The 17,013-nt window shown below is 43.6% G+C and overlaps 1 protein-coding gene across 1 annotated transcript in view; it reads right to left on the bottom strand.

Moving 5' to 3' along the window:
- TRMT61A (tRNA methyltransferase 61A) overlaps window positions 1-17,013 on the bottom strand; it is a 57,879-nt gene that overhangs the window by 20,522 nt on the left and 20,344 nt on the right. Inside the window, exon 3 of the mRNA XM_063290373.1 lies at window positions 6,714-6,980. Within this exon, the coding sequence (XP_063146443.1) occupies window positions 6,714-6,980 (267 nt within the window). The remainder of the gene's footprint in view (window positions 1-6,713; window positions 6,981-17,013) is intronic.

Raw genomic sequence — 17,013 nt, 5'->3', positions numbered from 1 at the left:
CATCCTGAAATGTTGGGAGGTTTAATTTACAAAAATGGCCGCGCAGGTTAAGTAGGAGAAGGTGTGAGACTGTGTTTATTCTATCCAGAGTGTCAGACATGCAATGTTGTGGAGGAAATAAGAACATTATGTCCAAATCACAGATCCAGTGAAAGTGGAAGCTGTACTCTCAAGCATCTTCATCATACCCAAAGCAACCCAAAGATTCAGGTCAGCTGGATCTGAGAAATTAATTAATTAGCAAGCAATAGACATTTTATGCAAGCTTAACTAATAACATAGGCATTTTGCTTGAAGCTAAAACATGGATGAACTTTAATAGATCCAATGTTCTAGCACTCATGGGATGATGGGAGTGTCCTTCTATAGCTACAGCTGTTACATTACTCTCTGCTCAAATTATTCCAAATAAAAGATGTCTGTCCACACAGTCCCCACAATGTCCAGTGCCTGGCCCGCATCTTGGGGTCGTCGGGAAAGGGCATCCGCCAGGAAGTTCTTTTTCCCTGGGATAAACTTAAGTTTGAAATTGAATCTGCTAAAGAATTGCGCCCAGCGTACTTGCTTTGGGCTGAGGCGTTTCGGGGTGCTGAAAGCTTCCAGGTTTTTGTGGTCAGTCCAGACCTCGAAGGGGCAGGAGGCCCCTTCCAGGAGGTGCCTCCATGTTTCCAGGGCTGCCTTGACTGCAAACGCCTCCTTCTCCCACACGTGCCATCTCCTTTCCGTTTCAGAAAACTTTCGGGAGAGGTACGTGCAGGGCTTCAGCTGATTGTCAAAATCGCGCTGAAGGAGGAGCGCTCCTATAGAAAAATCTGAGGCGTCTGCTTGCACGACAAAGGGTCTGGTGGGGTCGGGATGCTGTAACACTGGCTCTGCCGTGAAAAGGCTTTTTAGGCGCTCGAAAGCCGTTTGACAATCAGCTGTCCAGTTTAACAGTGCCCCCGGGTTTTGTGATTTTCGGGTGTCTCCCAGGCCCTTTGTCTGGAGGAGGTTGGTCAATGGTAATACAATTTCCGCTAGCCCCTGGATGAACCCCCTGTAGAAATCCGTGAATCCGAGGAAACTTTGAAGTTGTTTCCTCGTGCGTGGGCGTTCCCACGCTAGTATAGCCTGGACCTTGCTGGGGTCCATTTCTATCCCCCTTGCCGAGATCCTATAGCCAAAGTAGTCTATTTGCTCCTTGTGAAACTCACACTTGGAGAGCTTGGCGTATTGCTCTGCCTTGCGGAGTTTTGTGAGCACTGACTTTACCAGGCGTTCGTGCTCGGCTTCGTTCTCAGAGTAAATCAAAACATCGTCAAGGTAAACAAGTACCCCCTTAAATAAGTGGTCGTGCAAGACCTCATTGATTAGCTGCATAAACACGCCCGGTGCCCCAGCCAACCCAAACGGCAGAACCCGGTATTGAAACGACCCCAACGGGCAATTGAAAGCCGTCTTCCATTCATCCCCCGCCTTTATTCGAATGCGGAAGTAGGCTTCCCTGAGGTCCAATTTTGTGAATATTTTGCCCTTTGCGAGGTGGGCTAATATGTCCTTTATTATGGGTAGGGGATATTTATTTGAAATGGACGCGGCATTGAGCCCGCGGTAATCTGTACAGAGCCAGAGGGACCCGTCCTTCTTTTCCCTAAAGAGAACCGGGGCTCCGACTGGCGAGTTGGCCAGTTCAATAAACCCCCATGCCAAATTCTTATCGATGAAGTCCCTTAGTGCTTCCAACTCCCTCTGAGTCATAGCATAAATCTTTGGCTTTGGTAGAGTTGCCCCCGGGATCAGTTCGATGGTGCAGTCTGTTTTTCTGGGGGGGGGGGAGTTTGTCAGCCTCTTTTTCACCGAATACGTCAGCAAAGTCTGCATATCTGGCTGGCAGGCCCTCCGGGGTTGCTGCCTCCAGGTGCAGTGTGGTCGTTGTCGCCCTCCCCATTGCAGCACGGGGAACCCGATCCCCTGTGGGTGCTTTGTAACGCCCATCCAAAAAGGTGATCTCTCTTGTAGTCCAATTTATTTGGGGGTTGTGATGTACCAACCATGGGATCCCTAATATGAGTAGAGGTTGGCCCACTGGTGCCACGATGAAGGGGAGGCTTTCCTCGTGGTTGCCGAGCCTCATCGCAACTCTGTGTATTGGTTGACCGGGCCCCCTCCCGCCGCTGATCCGTCCAACTGTGTGAACACCAAATGGTGCTGAAGTGGATAGCAGCGGAGGTTAAGCGCCGCTACCAGGTCTGGGTGCATGAGGCATTTTGAACAACCTGAGTCAATCAGCGCCCAAACCTTTTCTATTTTCCCCCCGTGGGCCAGGGTGACTCTCACATATAGGGTAGGACAGTTTTCACTCACCCCAAGGTTGTCGCGCCCTTTGTTGTTTTTCACCTGTCTTTTGGCGCTCTTCAAGGCAGGTGGCTGGCGTTTCCTGCCAGTTCTTCGCTTCCGCTATTCTCGTCATCCGTGATGTCAGGGAATTCCTTTGTCGAGGTTTCCCCTTTCGTGGCCAGTCTTTTCTGTGGCGTTTGGTGGGGTTTGTTTGGGACTTTTCCCGTGCTGTCTCTTGCCTTTGTTCCCGGGCACATTGCTGCTTTGTGGTTTGCCTCTCCACACTTGAAGCGCTGTCCCTGGGCGAACCTGCGCTCTCGGTCTTCCCCCCGGGGCCGGGATGCTGGTGTTGCTGGAGCGCCGCCGGATCGGGGTCCCCTCACGGTTGCTGTTGTTTGTAGGGACCTCTGGACGTGCCGAAATGTTTCTTGGGCGTTCTCCGCCTTCCCGGTGAGACGAATCCATTTGCGCAGGTTGGTGGGGTCATCCTGGTTTAGCGCCCACCGTAAGATGGTCAAATTAAGTCCCTCCTTGAATTTTTCCGTGAGGGTGGATTGTGACCAGTCCCACACTTTGCCTGCGAGCGCTTGGAACTCACTGGCATAGTCGGCCACGGAGCGCTGACCTTGCCTGAGTTCTCGTAGTGCCCTTTTTGCCGTCTCCATCTCGAGGGGGTCTCAGAAGTGGGAGTCAAGGGCGTCGAGGAACGTGTCTGCGTACTTGAGTTCTGGGGCGTCTGCCTGGCATAGATGTACGTACCAGTCAGCCCCCCTCCCCCTGAGTTTGTTCGCAATGGCGTTGATTTTTCCCTGTTCCGTCCGGAAGCAGGGTCCGTATTCAGCCATGTAGTTCTTTGCGTTGATTAGGAAAAATGACAGCGTGGTTGGGTCTCCGTCGAATCTTGCCATGAGGTCTCTCACTCCCATCACGGGTGGGCTCCAAGGCACCTCCGGACGCGTGGCTGTTCCTCCGTCCGGTAGAAAGCTGGAGTTTCAACGTGGGGATTCCCTCAACCAGGCTCCTGTTGGTGCCGGCTCCGCCTCCATTCGTCTCCCGCTTCTCTCCAGCTGACTCCCTGCAGGGGGGGGGATCCTCTCCTAGGCAACCCTGTGTGGTGCACTCCCGCGTGGTCGGCATCTTCCTCCCGTGTCGAGTCCTGCTGTTGCATCCACCCGGCTTTGGGGCCAAACGGGGTTGAGGACGAGTTCCAGCCGCTCCGTTCCCGCTCACCCCGCTCGCGGTCTTTTCGCTCCAGCGCTAGTTCTGCAAGTAGCCGCTCGATCCTTTCCAAGCGCTCTTCCGTGGTTCCGCAGCATGCGTTCTCCGGGGTGCCTCCCACGGCTTGCTCGCGCTGCCGGCGACGTCTCCCTCTCACTATGGGTGTGAGCCATTCCCCCCCCGACGCACCATCACGGGTAGGGATTCCCCTGTTGCGTCGAGGGTGACCCATCCCGCTGGCGACTCACCGGTGATCCCCCAGGTAACGTTGCGGTTCGTTTCTTCTCCTGCTGGGCCTCCGCTGGTTCCTTCCGAGAGGTTGCGGGTGCTGTCATCGGTTCCTGGGTCACTGGTGTGTTGCGCCGAGTGTTGCTTCATCGCTGCATTGTTCCTTCACAGAAAAGGAGTCTGGAAAGGTGCTAGCGAAAATTTTTTTTTGTGGATTCCCATCTTTATGTCAGGGCAGCCACGCTTCAAATAAAACACAGGCTCACTTAGAGGGTCTAAGGATTTCTGCCTTTATTGAAATGGAATGCATGCAGAGTGAAAGATGGGAATCCTTATGGGGTGACATGTTGCCCTGTTTATACTTTGTTGGCGGACGTTGTGCTTCTCCCCCCTCGAGCCAGGACTAGATGCTTCCCCTGGGGAAATGGGAAGGTGTTTCCTCGATCTTTCGTTTAGGTGTTAAATTCTGTTTGATGTTTCCTTGATCTTTCGTTTAGGTGTTAAATTCTGTTTGATGGGTGCCGCTATTGTGTGGGATGTGTGAATGTGTCCCTGGGGGAATGGTGCGTTGGTCTTCCTGTCTCTCGATGGGTGTTTAGTGGATGCCCGGGTGATTTAAGGATTATGGTTATCCTTTCCTTTTATCTAATGTGCATGTTCCCTGTTGTGATGCCTGTAGGCCTTGCAACGGGGGACATGACACCAGGCAGTTCTTAGGAAAAAAAAGAAACAAATGGAGGCATTCCAAGACTTCGCTATGAAATTATACAGGATTTAAAATACATTAGCAGTGTAATCCTGCACAGGTAGGTAAGTATAAGATTACAGTGCTACCCAAAAGTCTGTTATCCCTGATGTACTGGTTACATAAATATGGTTTGAATCAGGAGAACTGGATTAAAGGTAACAGTAAATCCTTAGTCTCCATTTGCCATGAACTATCAGTTGGTTTGTCTTGTACTGTATTTAAGGTGGCTAAATGTGGGAACAATCATAGAAAGGAAAGGAAGTGTTTTGCCATTCTTCATGTGAAGGATGACTTCCACTCCACAAGACAGCTATTTGATAACTGCGCTACAGAAAATGAAGTTGCAAAAATTTTTGTATAACCTATTGTGCACTTTGCACAATCTATTCTGAAAACATAAACAAAAATTACTATAGAATTTATATTTTAAATTTACTGTGCAAACGTTTTGCAGATTAGTGCAAGGGGCTGTATGTTTTCTTCTGCTTACAGTTCTTTGGCTCCAACTCACGATCATATCTCTAGTGATCCATTCACACTTGTAGATCATCCATGACTTAAGGTTATTATCAAGGAGAGATAACTATCCATGAGGAGCTCATGTCAAGTGTATAAAATGTATGCTGATCTAGGCTAAAACTAAAGGTTCATAAGAAATAGAAACAAAAGTGCCATTCAATCTCAGAATTATTAGCAGAAAGGGACTGGTGTGTGTGCGTGCGTGTGTGTGCGTAAGTCACACACACAAATCCTATTAACAAAATGTCAGAGAACATTTACATCCAGCAAATTATGCTACTATGTCTTCCCACACACTTGTAGCTCAACTAGAATATGCCTGACAGAAGTTCAAGAGTGTTTTCTATTATGCATATGCCAGCTACAATTGGTAATCAAAGAAAAACCAGTGGGAGAAAGTTGTTTTTCTTCTCTTGCTGGAAAACCTGAAGCTTTTATTATTATGGTTTTTTAAATTAATAACTACTGATTAAAATTAACAGTCTCTGAAGTAAGGCATCCAGTTCATGAAATTAACTGATCTCTCATCCACATGTACCAATCATTCTAACATAACACAATGGTGACTTTCTGGTTTGACTGCCTCTTATGGCATAATCCTATGGATGTCTGGTCAGACAATTTTTTTGTAGTTCATAAGACTTAGTTATTCCATGGCATTGCAGCCTTATCACTAAGCAAATTGTTAGGATTCACAGTTGTCTGAAGAGAAATGCCAGAGAAAGCAGGCTTGAGAAACATTTTCTGCTGTATGGAATATATGGAACATACTAGCCATTGAAAGTTGGCAGTTGCACAGTTGATAAAGCTTTACTGCTTATAATCAATGACCATCATAATATAAATTTTAAAAGGGCTTACTCCAATGTATACAAATATTAGCAAAGAAATGGTAAGAAAATTTCACTCTGGATTTCATAAGGATAACGGTACATTTATCTTCTCTGAAAACATTTAAGATCAGGAAAAAGAGCCAAAAACATAAGTCATCCTTTGATCTTTCATATGCTGGATTCAGATGTTATTTGCAGCTTGAAAAAATGCTTCCTCACCATAATATACAAATTACTGTCTGCACAAAAGGTGTAAATTAGTGCTAAGATTTATTTGACCTATAACAAAGAAATGCTTGTCTCAGATGACTCTATAAATTGGTTGGTGGGTTCACATCAAAGAATGCAAGTGTATAAGCTGTCTTTCACATCAGAGAGCATGCACATACTTGTTCATTTACATACTCAAACAAGCATTTGTACTCATATGTGCTTAAAATGGCACAGACTACAGAGGCCCAGTTTTCTTTTCCAAAGTAATATGTGACCTGAGAAAAATCCTTCTGCCTTCCCCATTTTGCCTACAGAAATTTCAGTCAACTGGGGGCTGTCGGGGGTGGGAGTAGGAAGAGTATCCTCTGACTGAAGGTAAGACAGTATCTATTTTGGAAATTATGAAATTACCCAAATTCTGAATCTTGCAAAAAGTGTGTCAAATCATAGTGTTACATTTCCTAGACAATCTCTCCCCGACCTATTGTCCTCTAAATGTATTGGAATACAATTCCCATCACAACTATCCAACAAGACAGCCATGCTTACTTGCATGATAGAAGTTGTAATCCAACACATGTGGAAAGCAACAGGTTGGAGTAAACTACCCAACGAGTAGTTTTGAAAAAGAAACATACCTTCATGTTTTAATGCTAATTTGGCATGACCTACAGCTTCCCAAGGGGATGGAATGTCCAGAAACACTGCATTTGCAATGTTGGTGATGCCAAAGCCATTTTTGCAGACATCCTGGGTCTTGACAGTCACCAAATGCCCCACTTTGTGTTCTTCAAACTCCTCTATGGCTTTTTCAGCTCTCTGTTGGTGGAACTCCACTGTATACAGATGCCCTGTTGGGGCAATTGTCCTGATGATGGCATGAGAAAGAGAACCACTTCCAGTTCCTGGGAAGACAAAAACCAAATAAATTAAGTAATTAAAACAAAAATAAAAACAGGCAGCTACTGAGAGAGCTAAAAGCAGAGCTGCATGGATGCAAGTTGGCAGAAAATGGTAATCACTTAGTTAATTGGCTAAGATGGAAAGAGAAGTGATTCTAGAGGTTGTTCTGCTTATCTGATTAGTGGGAGGCCACATTTTGGTAAAGAGCAAGCTAACCAGGCTTTCTGTTGCAACAACTATTTCTTACACAGTGCCAGACGAATAGGGTATAAAAGGAAAGTCTGCAGTCAGAGACTGAGTTGGGCAGGTAACCACACAATCACAAAGATTCAGTCCCACAATGTATGGAAGGTGTTCACTTGGGAATTCATAATTATGCCCAAACCAAAAATAATTGGCAAACAATTAATCTATCCTGACAGGGGACATAATGATTACCCAATAACAGAATAGTCAGATTTGGAATTGGTTGTTCAGTTAAAACAAATCCTCAAGGCAGTCTCTCTCTCCTTCCCTCCAAGGTTCAGGTTCTTATGTGGCAAATAAGATTCCCTCAGTAGCTGAGCGAAGACTACAGTGGGAAAGCCTTCCAATGGTCAGGAGATCTCATATCTTTCTCCAAACGATGCCCTCCACATGTTCTGAATTCCCTTCATCCTCAATTACTAGCCATGTTGATGCATGTTGCAATCCAAAGATCTGGGGAAAATCCAAGTGGCAGAAGGCTGGGTCTCCCACCACTTTCTAAAGTTCCTCCTCTCCACATCAGCTGCTCATAAAACCTTACTAACCTTTCTTCCAAACCCTTCTCCATTTTCCTCTTTCATCCCTTTTATACACTTGATCTTAGAGATGGCAAATACAGAATCAAGTTGCTAACTCTTAGGGAAATAAAAAACATGCTTGATCATCCATGTTGGCAATGCCTGAAGAAATCTAAAAAGGGATGAAATTCCTGCAAAGGCAACCAAGGATTTGGAAGGAAAGCTTCAGTGCACTGGATTATACATTCTGTGCTCAGTAACAAACAAAACAAGACATGCAGCGCGATAACTCACCTCTGATATTAATTAAACAAACAAACAGATTTATAAGGCCGTCCAACTCACACACGGCGGCTGCGGGCGGCTTACAAAATTAAATGTACCATGTATTTTAGAATACTGTATTGTTTTCCCAACTTGGCAGTTTTAAGATCACACATAAGATCATGCTGGCTGGGGAATTCTGGGAGTTGAAGTCCACACATCTGAAAGCTGCCAAGTTGGAAAAACACTGCTCTATCCACTTTGTAAAAGACCTCCAAATCTTCTTATCAAGCAACTCTTTGCAACATCTCAAAGCACCTAAAACCCCTAAAAAAGCCTCCGGTGCTTTTGCTGCAGCAGTATGTCCACAAGTCCTGTCATTTTATCGTAGATCCTACCCTTCAGCTGTTTTGCACATGAAGACATTACACCAAGAGCTCATGAGACCAACACACTCTGTTGAGTCTCTTGCCAGAAGGCACAATTGTACTACTAGGGAGCTGTGCATCCCACTGAGGGTAATGATTCCTCCCACCGAGTTATCTTTGCCCTTGTTTTGGATCTCTTCGCGTTCATCCCCAGGAGTAGCAGCAGAGGTAGAAGCCACAAGGACAGCTGCTTGGTTTACCAATCTCATTTTTCCACACTGTAGTCTTTTACATTTTTAATCAACTGCCTTTTAAGATCTGCTGTTGAGCCACAGGAGAAGATACTGTTCTTGTTTCCTTTCTAGAACCCCCAGTGTAACTGGCTGGTTGCCTGGCTCTTGAGATTAATCACACCCCCTTTATGCCAAATCTGGAATCTGATGGCACTTTCTGGTTGATTTTATTTTATTGCCAGGCATTTGTGGTTCTTGCCAACAGGACAACGCCCTGTGATGGCAGGAAGCAATCTGCTACATTATCATTAAAAACTGCCTTGAAAATACATGATGAAGAGGACTTCCGGTGAGGACATGGTGGGCTGAACAGATGTGCCCACGGGCTCAGCAGGCAGAACTGACAACGCAGCAGATTTTTGGGCTCAGGAAGATTTTTCCTGAAACCCAGGAGTGTTTTTCCAGAAAAAGGAAAACACCTGGAATCACCCCATCTGTCCTGATGGCTGCTTGCAGCCAGAAGATCTCAAACAGTGTTTGTGCTCGACTGATAAGAGCTAGCCGGGAGGCTGGGACGACACCATTTTCCAAGCCGCGCTGTAGCCTTAAAGGGACACTAAGACCGGCCGCCCCATTTCTAAATCACCCAATTTATATTTCTTTTAAGTATGCGTACCCTAAGAGAGGCTTTCTACAGCAAGGAGAAGCAGGTTCTCTTGGTGCTTATCGTTATTTTTGGGATCAATTTTTTGAAAAATTCTTTTTAAGTTTTGGACTTTGTTTTCCATCGAAATATTAAGTTGGACTGAGAGTAAATAATTGTCTCCCTGTTATTATTTTTGCACTGAATTTGAAGATATTCACATTTTCCTACACGTTGAATCGGCTGTTTTGAACCTTCAGTTTTCTGCTTCTACTTTCCCTGGGGCACTGTCTGCATATCTCACGTTCGCTTATGTAAACACATTCCAGAATTCTTTCATATCTTTGACTTTCGCTGGTTAAGCTCCTAGGGGGTGCCATAATCTACTGCGTGAGACATGGAGGATTTTAAACAGACTTTCTCTGACTTCCAACAAGATTTTAAACAGATATTTTCTGACTCCTACCAAGTTTTTATGCAAGGGATTCAGGACATTGTAGAAAATATGAGGTCTAAAATGTGTCATCTGGTTGGGGATGTCGTGGATGAAACTGAGGAATTTAACAGCGACAGAAATGCCTCTTCTAAGAGTGAGCTCAGGACTTCTGTTGAAATGCTGGATGAAGATCACATAGCTGAGTTGAAGAAATTAAAAGGAGAGATGAAGTTGCGAGCCACAAGTGAAATTGATCTTCTGATGGAACGCCATGGAAAAGAAGGGGTTATTATGTATGGGAGGTCTCCTGAAGAGAAGTCGGAGTTTTTGAGGGGGGCAGTTGGGCTGTTTTGTTTTGTTTTTAAGAGAAAAGCTCTGTGCACATTGTGGGGATACATAAATGCTCTGGTTTATTTTGAAGTGGGATAAGGGTTTAAGAATATTTATCTGGATTGCTTTTAGGGTTTGGCTGATTTCATTTAACTTTAACAATTTGGATTAAGTTTATTAAGGTATAATAAAAAATAAATGTCTGGTTTTGGATTTATTATGATTAAGATTATTAAAATTGTTGTATTATCAATGTCAGGCCCAGCCCAAGAACAACAAGTCAGTGCATTCAAAACTCCAGTTCTTTATTTGCTCTCACCATACAGACAGAATCTTGCCAGACTAAAGCTACTCTAACTGACCTAAGGGGAAATAACCTGGGAGACTCCAGGGCAGGGCTAACCTGAACCTCTTTGTTTTCCCACCATTCCCGCCCCCCCCTGACTGTGAATCCTCTTATCTCCTTGGAATGTGCTCCCTCCTTCCTGAGAACCAGCGGCAGTGCTGAAAGCCACCACATCACCCCCCACTTCAGGGACACATTCCATAACAATCAAGTACAATGGCAGACAATTTTTATGTTTAGTTTGATCTTTATTATAGTAGACAAGAATGTATAGAATAGTAGAAGGAAGGAAATAATTAAATAAACGTTATCTGGGGGGGTTGATTAGGAGGTGTATGTGTGTGCGTGTGTGTGTATTAATATAAGTGGACGGAGTAACTGTATTTAGTGATTTTTATAATGTGCCAATGGAATGATTTATAGAAATAATGTGATTTTGGTTTAATATAAAGTAAGGGATTGATTATGGAATATTGTTGTATATCCTTTCTGTTAAAAGTCGGAAGTCACCTCTTTTTGTAATTTTGAAAAATTTTCTCTTGTGTTTCTACGTTTTTTAGTTTTCTTTGTAGTTTTTTGTTTTTCTGTAGCTTTTATCTTTGCTTGAAACTTAATCAAATTCTTATAAAAAGAAAAAAGAAAATACATGATGAAGTGGGGGGGGGACAAGTTACCATAGCTTAGAATCTAAGAAAGAACCAGCTGTTTTTTTCCAACATAAACTTCAAGCCCCAAAACTATTCATGGATGCAATAGGACAGCCCTTTTATTTGTCCCCCGCATCAGGCTTTCACAGACACGCTGCTCCTGAACATAGAGGTTCTAACTCTTACTTAAATATCTACAGCAAAGGAGGAATATAAACATTTTTGGTTTCTTACTACTATCTTACTACCATCTTACTACCATACTCCAGACCAGATTCTGGACAATGGGGCTGTTCAAACTAAAGTTCTCTCATGTTTGAGAAGGAGAAAGATGCAGCCAGCAGTGCAGTGTGAGTGAACATGCAATTAATCAGCATGTTGCTGCTCTATCCCTCAACATGTGTTTGTGTGGGGGGGAAGTATTCACTTGAACAACCCTCCTCTCTGAGGGGAGATGGTTTGGCCAAGTCTGGCACATCTTGCCAAGTCAAATTCCTTTTCTGGGAAGACAGCCAAAGGCAACATCTAATCCAGCATTTTTCAACTTTGGCAATGTTAAGATTATGGACTTCAACTCCCAGAATTCCCCAGTTTGCTTAATGTTGCCAAGGTTGAGAAACACTGATCTAATGAATGCCAATTAACATATTTGCTGAAAAATACTGGTCTTGCCAATTTTTAAAACCTTTTGAGAAACCTCATCAAAAAAACAAAACACAAAACCCAACAAAAAACCCACAAAACCATCCTGAGGTAAATCCAAGCAGTGTGTTGGAGACCTCTCTTGTTATTGGCTCTACAAGCATTTTGGGTCCACTTGCTGAAATGTCCTCTCTGCCTTAATTGCTGTCTATCATGCCACATTATAGATACAGTGACCGTATTTTCTTGGAAAAAATAAAGGACAAACCTGAAAAGAGGGCAAATCTGAAAGAGGTCCATAAGGATAACAAAAAATGATATGTTTATAACTTTGCTTTACAAAGGAAAATTCAAGAGCAAACCCAAGAAAATAAATAATTAAATTAAATTAAATCTAAAGGACAGATTTCTGAAATAAAGAACAGTCCTTTATAATAAAGGACATATGATCACTGTAATTATAGAATATCAATAAGCATTCCAGTTTATCAGAGCACTATTGAAACCTCTTTTGCCATGTCAAGTGTAGGAATTAACGGGATAAAGAGAAGTGGAGGAAAGCAATCATACTGAATTTTAGGGAGCATGGCACAATATTCCTGGGAATCATTCTTTGATTGCAGTGATAGACAATATGATTGACAGACAGACAGATAATACAATAGAGGTACACGTAATTGGAGTTTGAAAGTAGTATCAAATGGGATGCAAAAGCACAGAGAAGGAGTTTCAAAGAAAACAAAGACTCAAGCACAACTACTCATTCTTGACATCCCAAGGCTTGGAGCAGTAACAACTAGGGTTATCCACAGAGCATGATTTAAAAAGTCCAGATGGTGGCCATGACACTAAAGTCAAAGCGCCCCGTTTTTTATGTGTCACTTGCCTGATAACAACCCTGTAAAATAAAAGAAAGTCAAGCCAAGATACGCTCTTACAGCGTGTGCTCATGTTAAAACAGAACCGCTACAAGGATGGCCTCTCAGTCCGAGATGAATCTGCGGGCATGAAAATCTCTCCCTTTTCTTCCCAACTCTTTAGCATGATAAGTGGGCGGCCATCAGGCAAGCTCCATTTCTGTAAGGCTCATAAAATTTTTGATTCTCTATTAACTTGCACTGCAGTGATACATTACCCATTCAGATCTTTTACATTCACGAGGACTAGAAGCTTACCACACACAAAACAAAGGTCAAGAATCAAAAGGCAGGGAATCTCCTGATTTATAGGGAAAAGCCCGAAAGTCAGGTAAATGCTGTAGATGACCTTTATGTTAATACCAGTGTTTTTCAAACTCGGCAACTTGAAAATGTGTGGACTTCAACTCCCAGAAATCCCCCAGCCAGCATTCCAATTCTGGAAGTTGAAGTCCACACATTTTCAAGTTTCCAGGTTTGAAAAGCACTGCTACACTATCCCGACCTATAACTGCAATGTATAGAACTCCTTCTGGGGAGACATCTTCAAATAGCTCAGTCTCCAGGCCCTGGAATTATTTTTGCTAATGTGCCAGTTGTTATGAGAACAAAACACCTGAAGTGTGTCAAATTTTACAAATCAGTATTCTCTGAACAACATCTGATGTAATGAAACTTAGCAGGAGTGCTACACAGTGCCAGATGGGCTGTTGTGCACCACCAATTAACTTCATATTGTCCTCTTCCCACAATTAAAATAGCTTCAGACTCCAATTTATTTATTCACAGATAGACACCATACAAACATTGAAAAAGTACATGCTCTTTGACCAACCTGGTCTCTGCAGGATTCACTTGATTCAGAGTTCCTTATTCAAATCAGAGCTGCAGATTCTCCCTTGAAAGAGGACAATTTTGCATCTCCAAAATAGATACAATATAAATAGCATGTTTACATGTTTCACATGCAGACAGACCTCATTTTGTGGGACTGGCAACTCAATCAATAAGCTAAGCGGTTGCTAAATGAAACTGCAACTGTGCTTACAATCTTACTTCAGCTTTCCTTTGCTTTTCAGATCTGCGAAGGTCATAAATGAGAGGACTGGTCACAAAGTTACTTTTTCATCACCGTCGTAACTGCAAACGGTCGCAAGGACTATCTGTACAGAACCTTGCAAAGTTGTAGGTAGCCGATACAGCCCCAGTGGCTCCAACTGCATCCATCAGGCCGCCACATAAACTCACTTCATTTTGCATCCCCTCCCCAATTTTGCCAGCATTCACTGGATGGAAAAAGAAACTGCAAGACTATCCCTTCCTTTGCAGAACTTCCCTTTCACTGCGAGGAGGGAACAAGCCTGCAGGCTCCTCCCCTCCTCAAAGCAAAAGGACCTTAAAATTGCTGAACAACAGTATCTGAGGGGCAACTCCTTCCCTCTTCATTGCAAGGGGATTTTAATCACCACAGCACCATTGCCAGAAATAGAGGTGCATCTCTGGGTGTGGAGATTACGTAGGTATGAATACAGTATCCAGAAGTGTATCTTCATGGGTATGTTGGCCTCAGACTCAAAATGTTACTTATCTCTAAACTAAGGCTCCTGCTCTCTAGCTAAGTAACTTTCAGCATATAAGACATCACATAAGAAAAGGAAGGAAAAGAAGGAAGACAAAGGAAGGATGATCGTTTTTTATTTGTTTTTTATATGTTCACTGTTCTATAACTTTGTTGTATGCTGCCCAGAGTCACTTTTCATGAGATGGGTGGCCATATAAATTTGACAAACAAACAAACATGTTAAAGTAATGATCTTACATTTTTAGAATCACAGGTTTGGAAGGGATCGTGAAGGTCTTCTAAGCTCAGCCCACTGCCCAGGGCAGGAATTCTCAGACTATCCCAGACAAATGACTGCCCAACCTTCGTTTGAAAACCTCCAGTGATAGAGTCCCACTACTCCAGGAGGCAGGCTGTTTCACTGCTTAATAGCTCTCAGGATCAGGAAATTGCTCCTTATTTTGAACTGAACCCACTGGTTCTTGCCCTATCCTTGAGCACTATGGAGAAAAAAGTCCACACCCTCTTCCCTGTGACAACCCCTCAGGCATTGGAAGACTGCTATCAGGCCTCTCCTTAGCCTTCTCTTCTTTAGGCTAAACTTACCCAGTTCTTTTAACAATCTCCAAAAGATTTAGATTATGACCCTTACCCCTTTATTGCCCTTCTATACACTCTTTCCAGTTCCTCAGCATCCTTCTTCAATTGTGGCGACCAGCACTGGACACAATATTCCAGGTATGGTGACCAGTGCAGTGTAGAGCAGAACTATCAGTTGCTCTGATCTCAACATTATACCTCTGCTGATGCAGCCCAAGATTGCAGTAGCTCTTTTGGCAGTCACACCACAATTAATCTGTGATCTGTGTGCTTAATCTGTGATCTATCATGACTCCCAGGTTGGTGGGGCCTAATATTCAAGTCTATCAAGATCCTTTTGAACCTTGAGCCTGTCAGGTGTTAGCAATCCTCCCCCCAGCTTTGTGTCATCTTCTATCTCCTTGTCTAAGTCCCATACATCTGGAGGGCAGCAAATCTGGAGCAAAAACAAAGACACAAAGACAAGTCATCCAGGAAAAGCATTTGCTGCCCTGCTCTGCCCCTCCCACCCTCATCCCCAACAAGCTAGGGATTAGTTAAGCATTCATCCCTGAAGAGGGATTCTGCTTGACCACAGGAGTACTGTTTCTTGGCCAACAGTAGCTTAATGACCTTGTGGATCCTGTTATATGTCACTGTCAGCTATTGGGACAGGAGAGGACATACAAGGTTGCAGCTCACTGTAGGGCAGGAGTGTGCAATTTTCACTGGGCTGAGGGTTGTACCAGCTTTTGAATCTGTCAAGGGCTACTCTGCAGAAAGAGTAGGCCCATATAAAATGATTTTGAAAGTTCTGGATGATGAATATTAACTCAAACACGAACAATGATTTTTAATGTATTTAATTATATCTCTAGTAACTCTATACTCTGTCTGTAGTTAGAATGATCCCCATCCCCTCATATCTCAGTGGAACCCTGATTTAAAATAAATTAAGAGGAATGTGCACAAAGAAAACACATCATTTTCTTTTGGTTTTTGTGCAGGTCTATGACTGTAATAAATTATTTTATCTATCAAAACAAAACCCAAAATAAAACAAATAATGTTCTGTCTTACAAATACACTTATGACCTTCCTAGACACAGAGGTGGTGGGCTTGTTAATACACTTGGGAGGAGACACCAGATCTCCTTGAACAGACTGCATGTAGTTCCCACACTGCAGGTTAGGCCTCCATGCTGCAAGACTGCTTTGCAGGCACCAGCTGTGTACAGAGGACATGCTTTACATGCAGAAGACTCCAGTTGCGGTCCCTGGGACTTCCTTTAAAAAACCAACCACCAGCAAAATCAGGCAATATGAAAAGTACTTCCTGAACTGTGCAGTTCCTTTAAGATTGATATCAACTGGGCTGGCTGGACCTAAAGTATGATCTGGAATAGAACATTCTCCTCTGTTGCTCTGATGGAGAGCAAAGGGGAGAACAAAATGTATTCCTCACAGCTTGGAATAACAACATTCAGCAACAAACGCTCCAATATAGGTGCATCTGTTCCTTATACACCTCTCTACCATATACCTCTGAACAGCTGAGCTGAGGAAGCTTTTTTCTAATTTTTCTAGGGAGCTAAGCAATTGCATGCATAAATCAACCTTTTGGGAGAAAAACCCAGGAGTACTTCCCTATCAATAAAAAGAATGTGAGAGCTGTGCCAAACAGAGAAGGGGCCCTTTACTGACTTTTGTAGTGCCAAAATTCCCCATAATACACCCAATCCCTTACTATTCACACAGGCCAGTATAACTGTCAACCTCCAGAATAAAAGGTGCACCATACAAAGTAGATGCCCACGATTCAATGTGAACAGAGTGCAAATCCCAGTGCTGATTCCCTTAGTCTGTGTGTCACTGTGCCAGATGCACTTCCTAAAATGGCAAGGAAATCCAGCCCTTTGCTAAGTTGCCCTGATTACAATCTCTTTAAAAAGTGCATCTGTCCATTCTTTAGCTTAACCAGAACACACTAATCATGTATGTGACTGGTGTATAAATGGGAGCAAAATTCTAGGTTGCTTTGCACTGTTGTCCTTAAGGATTGTCCTCAGTTGCCTCATTCCTGCTTCAGGAGTCAGCACTGCACACAAATGCCATCTGCAGACCTCACGCTTTAGACTCATCCATATCCATAAACTGCTCTGCTACAGCAAGGCAGATTAAAAATTTAATACTCTCATAACGTGATGCTCATGGAAATTAAATTGCTGTATCTTAGATTCATGAGACATCTTCCAGCAGGGTGGGAGGGATTCCACCTGCACAATGTGAAATGCTTTGTGCCCCT

Source organism: Candoia aspera, chromosome 1 (genome assembly GCF_035149785.1).
Source record: "Candoia aspera isolate rCanAsp1 chromosome 1, rCanAsp1.hap2, whole genome shotgun sequence".
In the NCBI taxonomy this organism is placed as follows: domain Eukaryota; kingdom Metazoa; phylum Chordata; class Lepidosauria; order Squamata; family Boidae; genus Candoia; species Candoia aspera.
The sequence above is the reverse complement of the archived record's forward strand: the minus strand, read 5'-3'. Positions and strand labels throughout refer to the sequence as shown.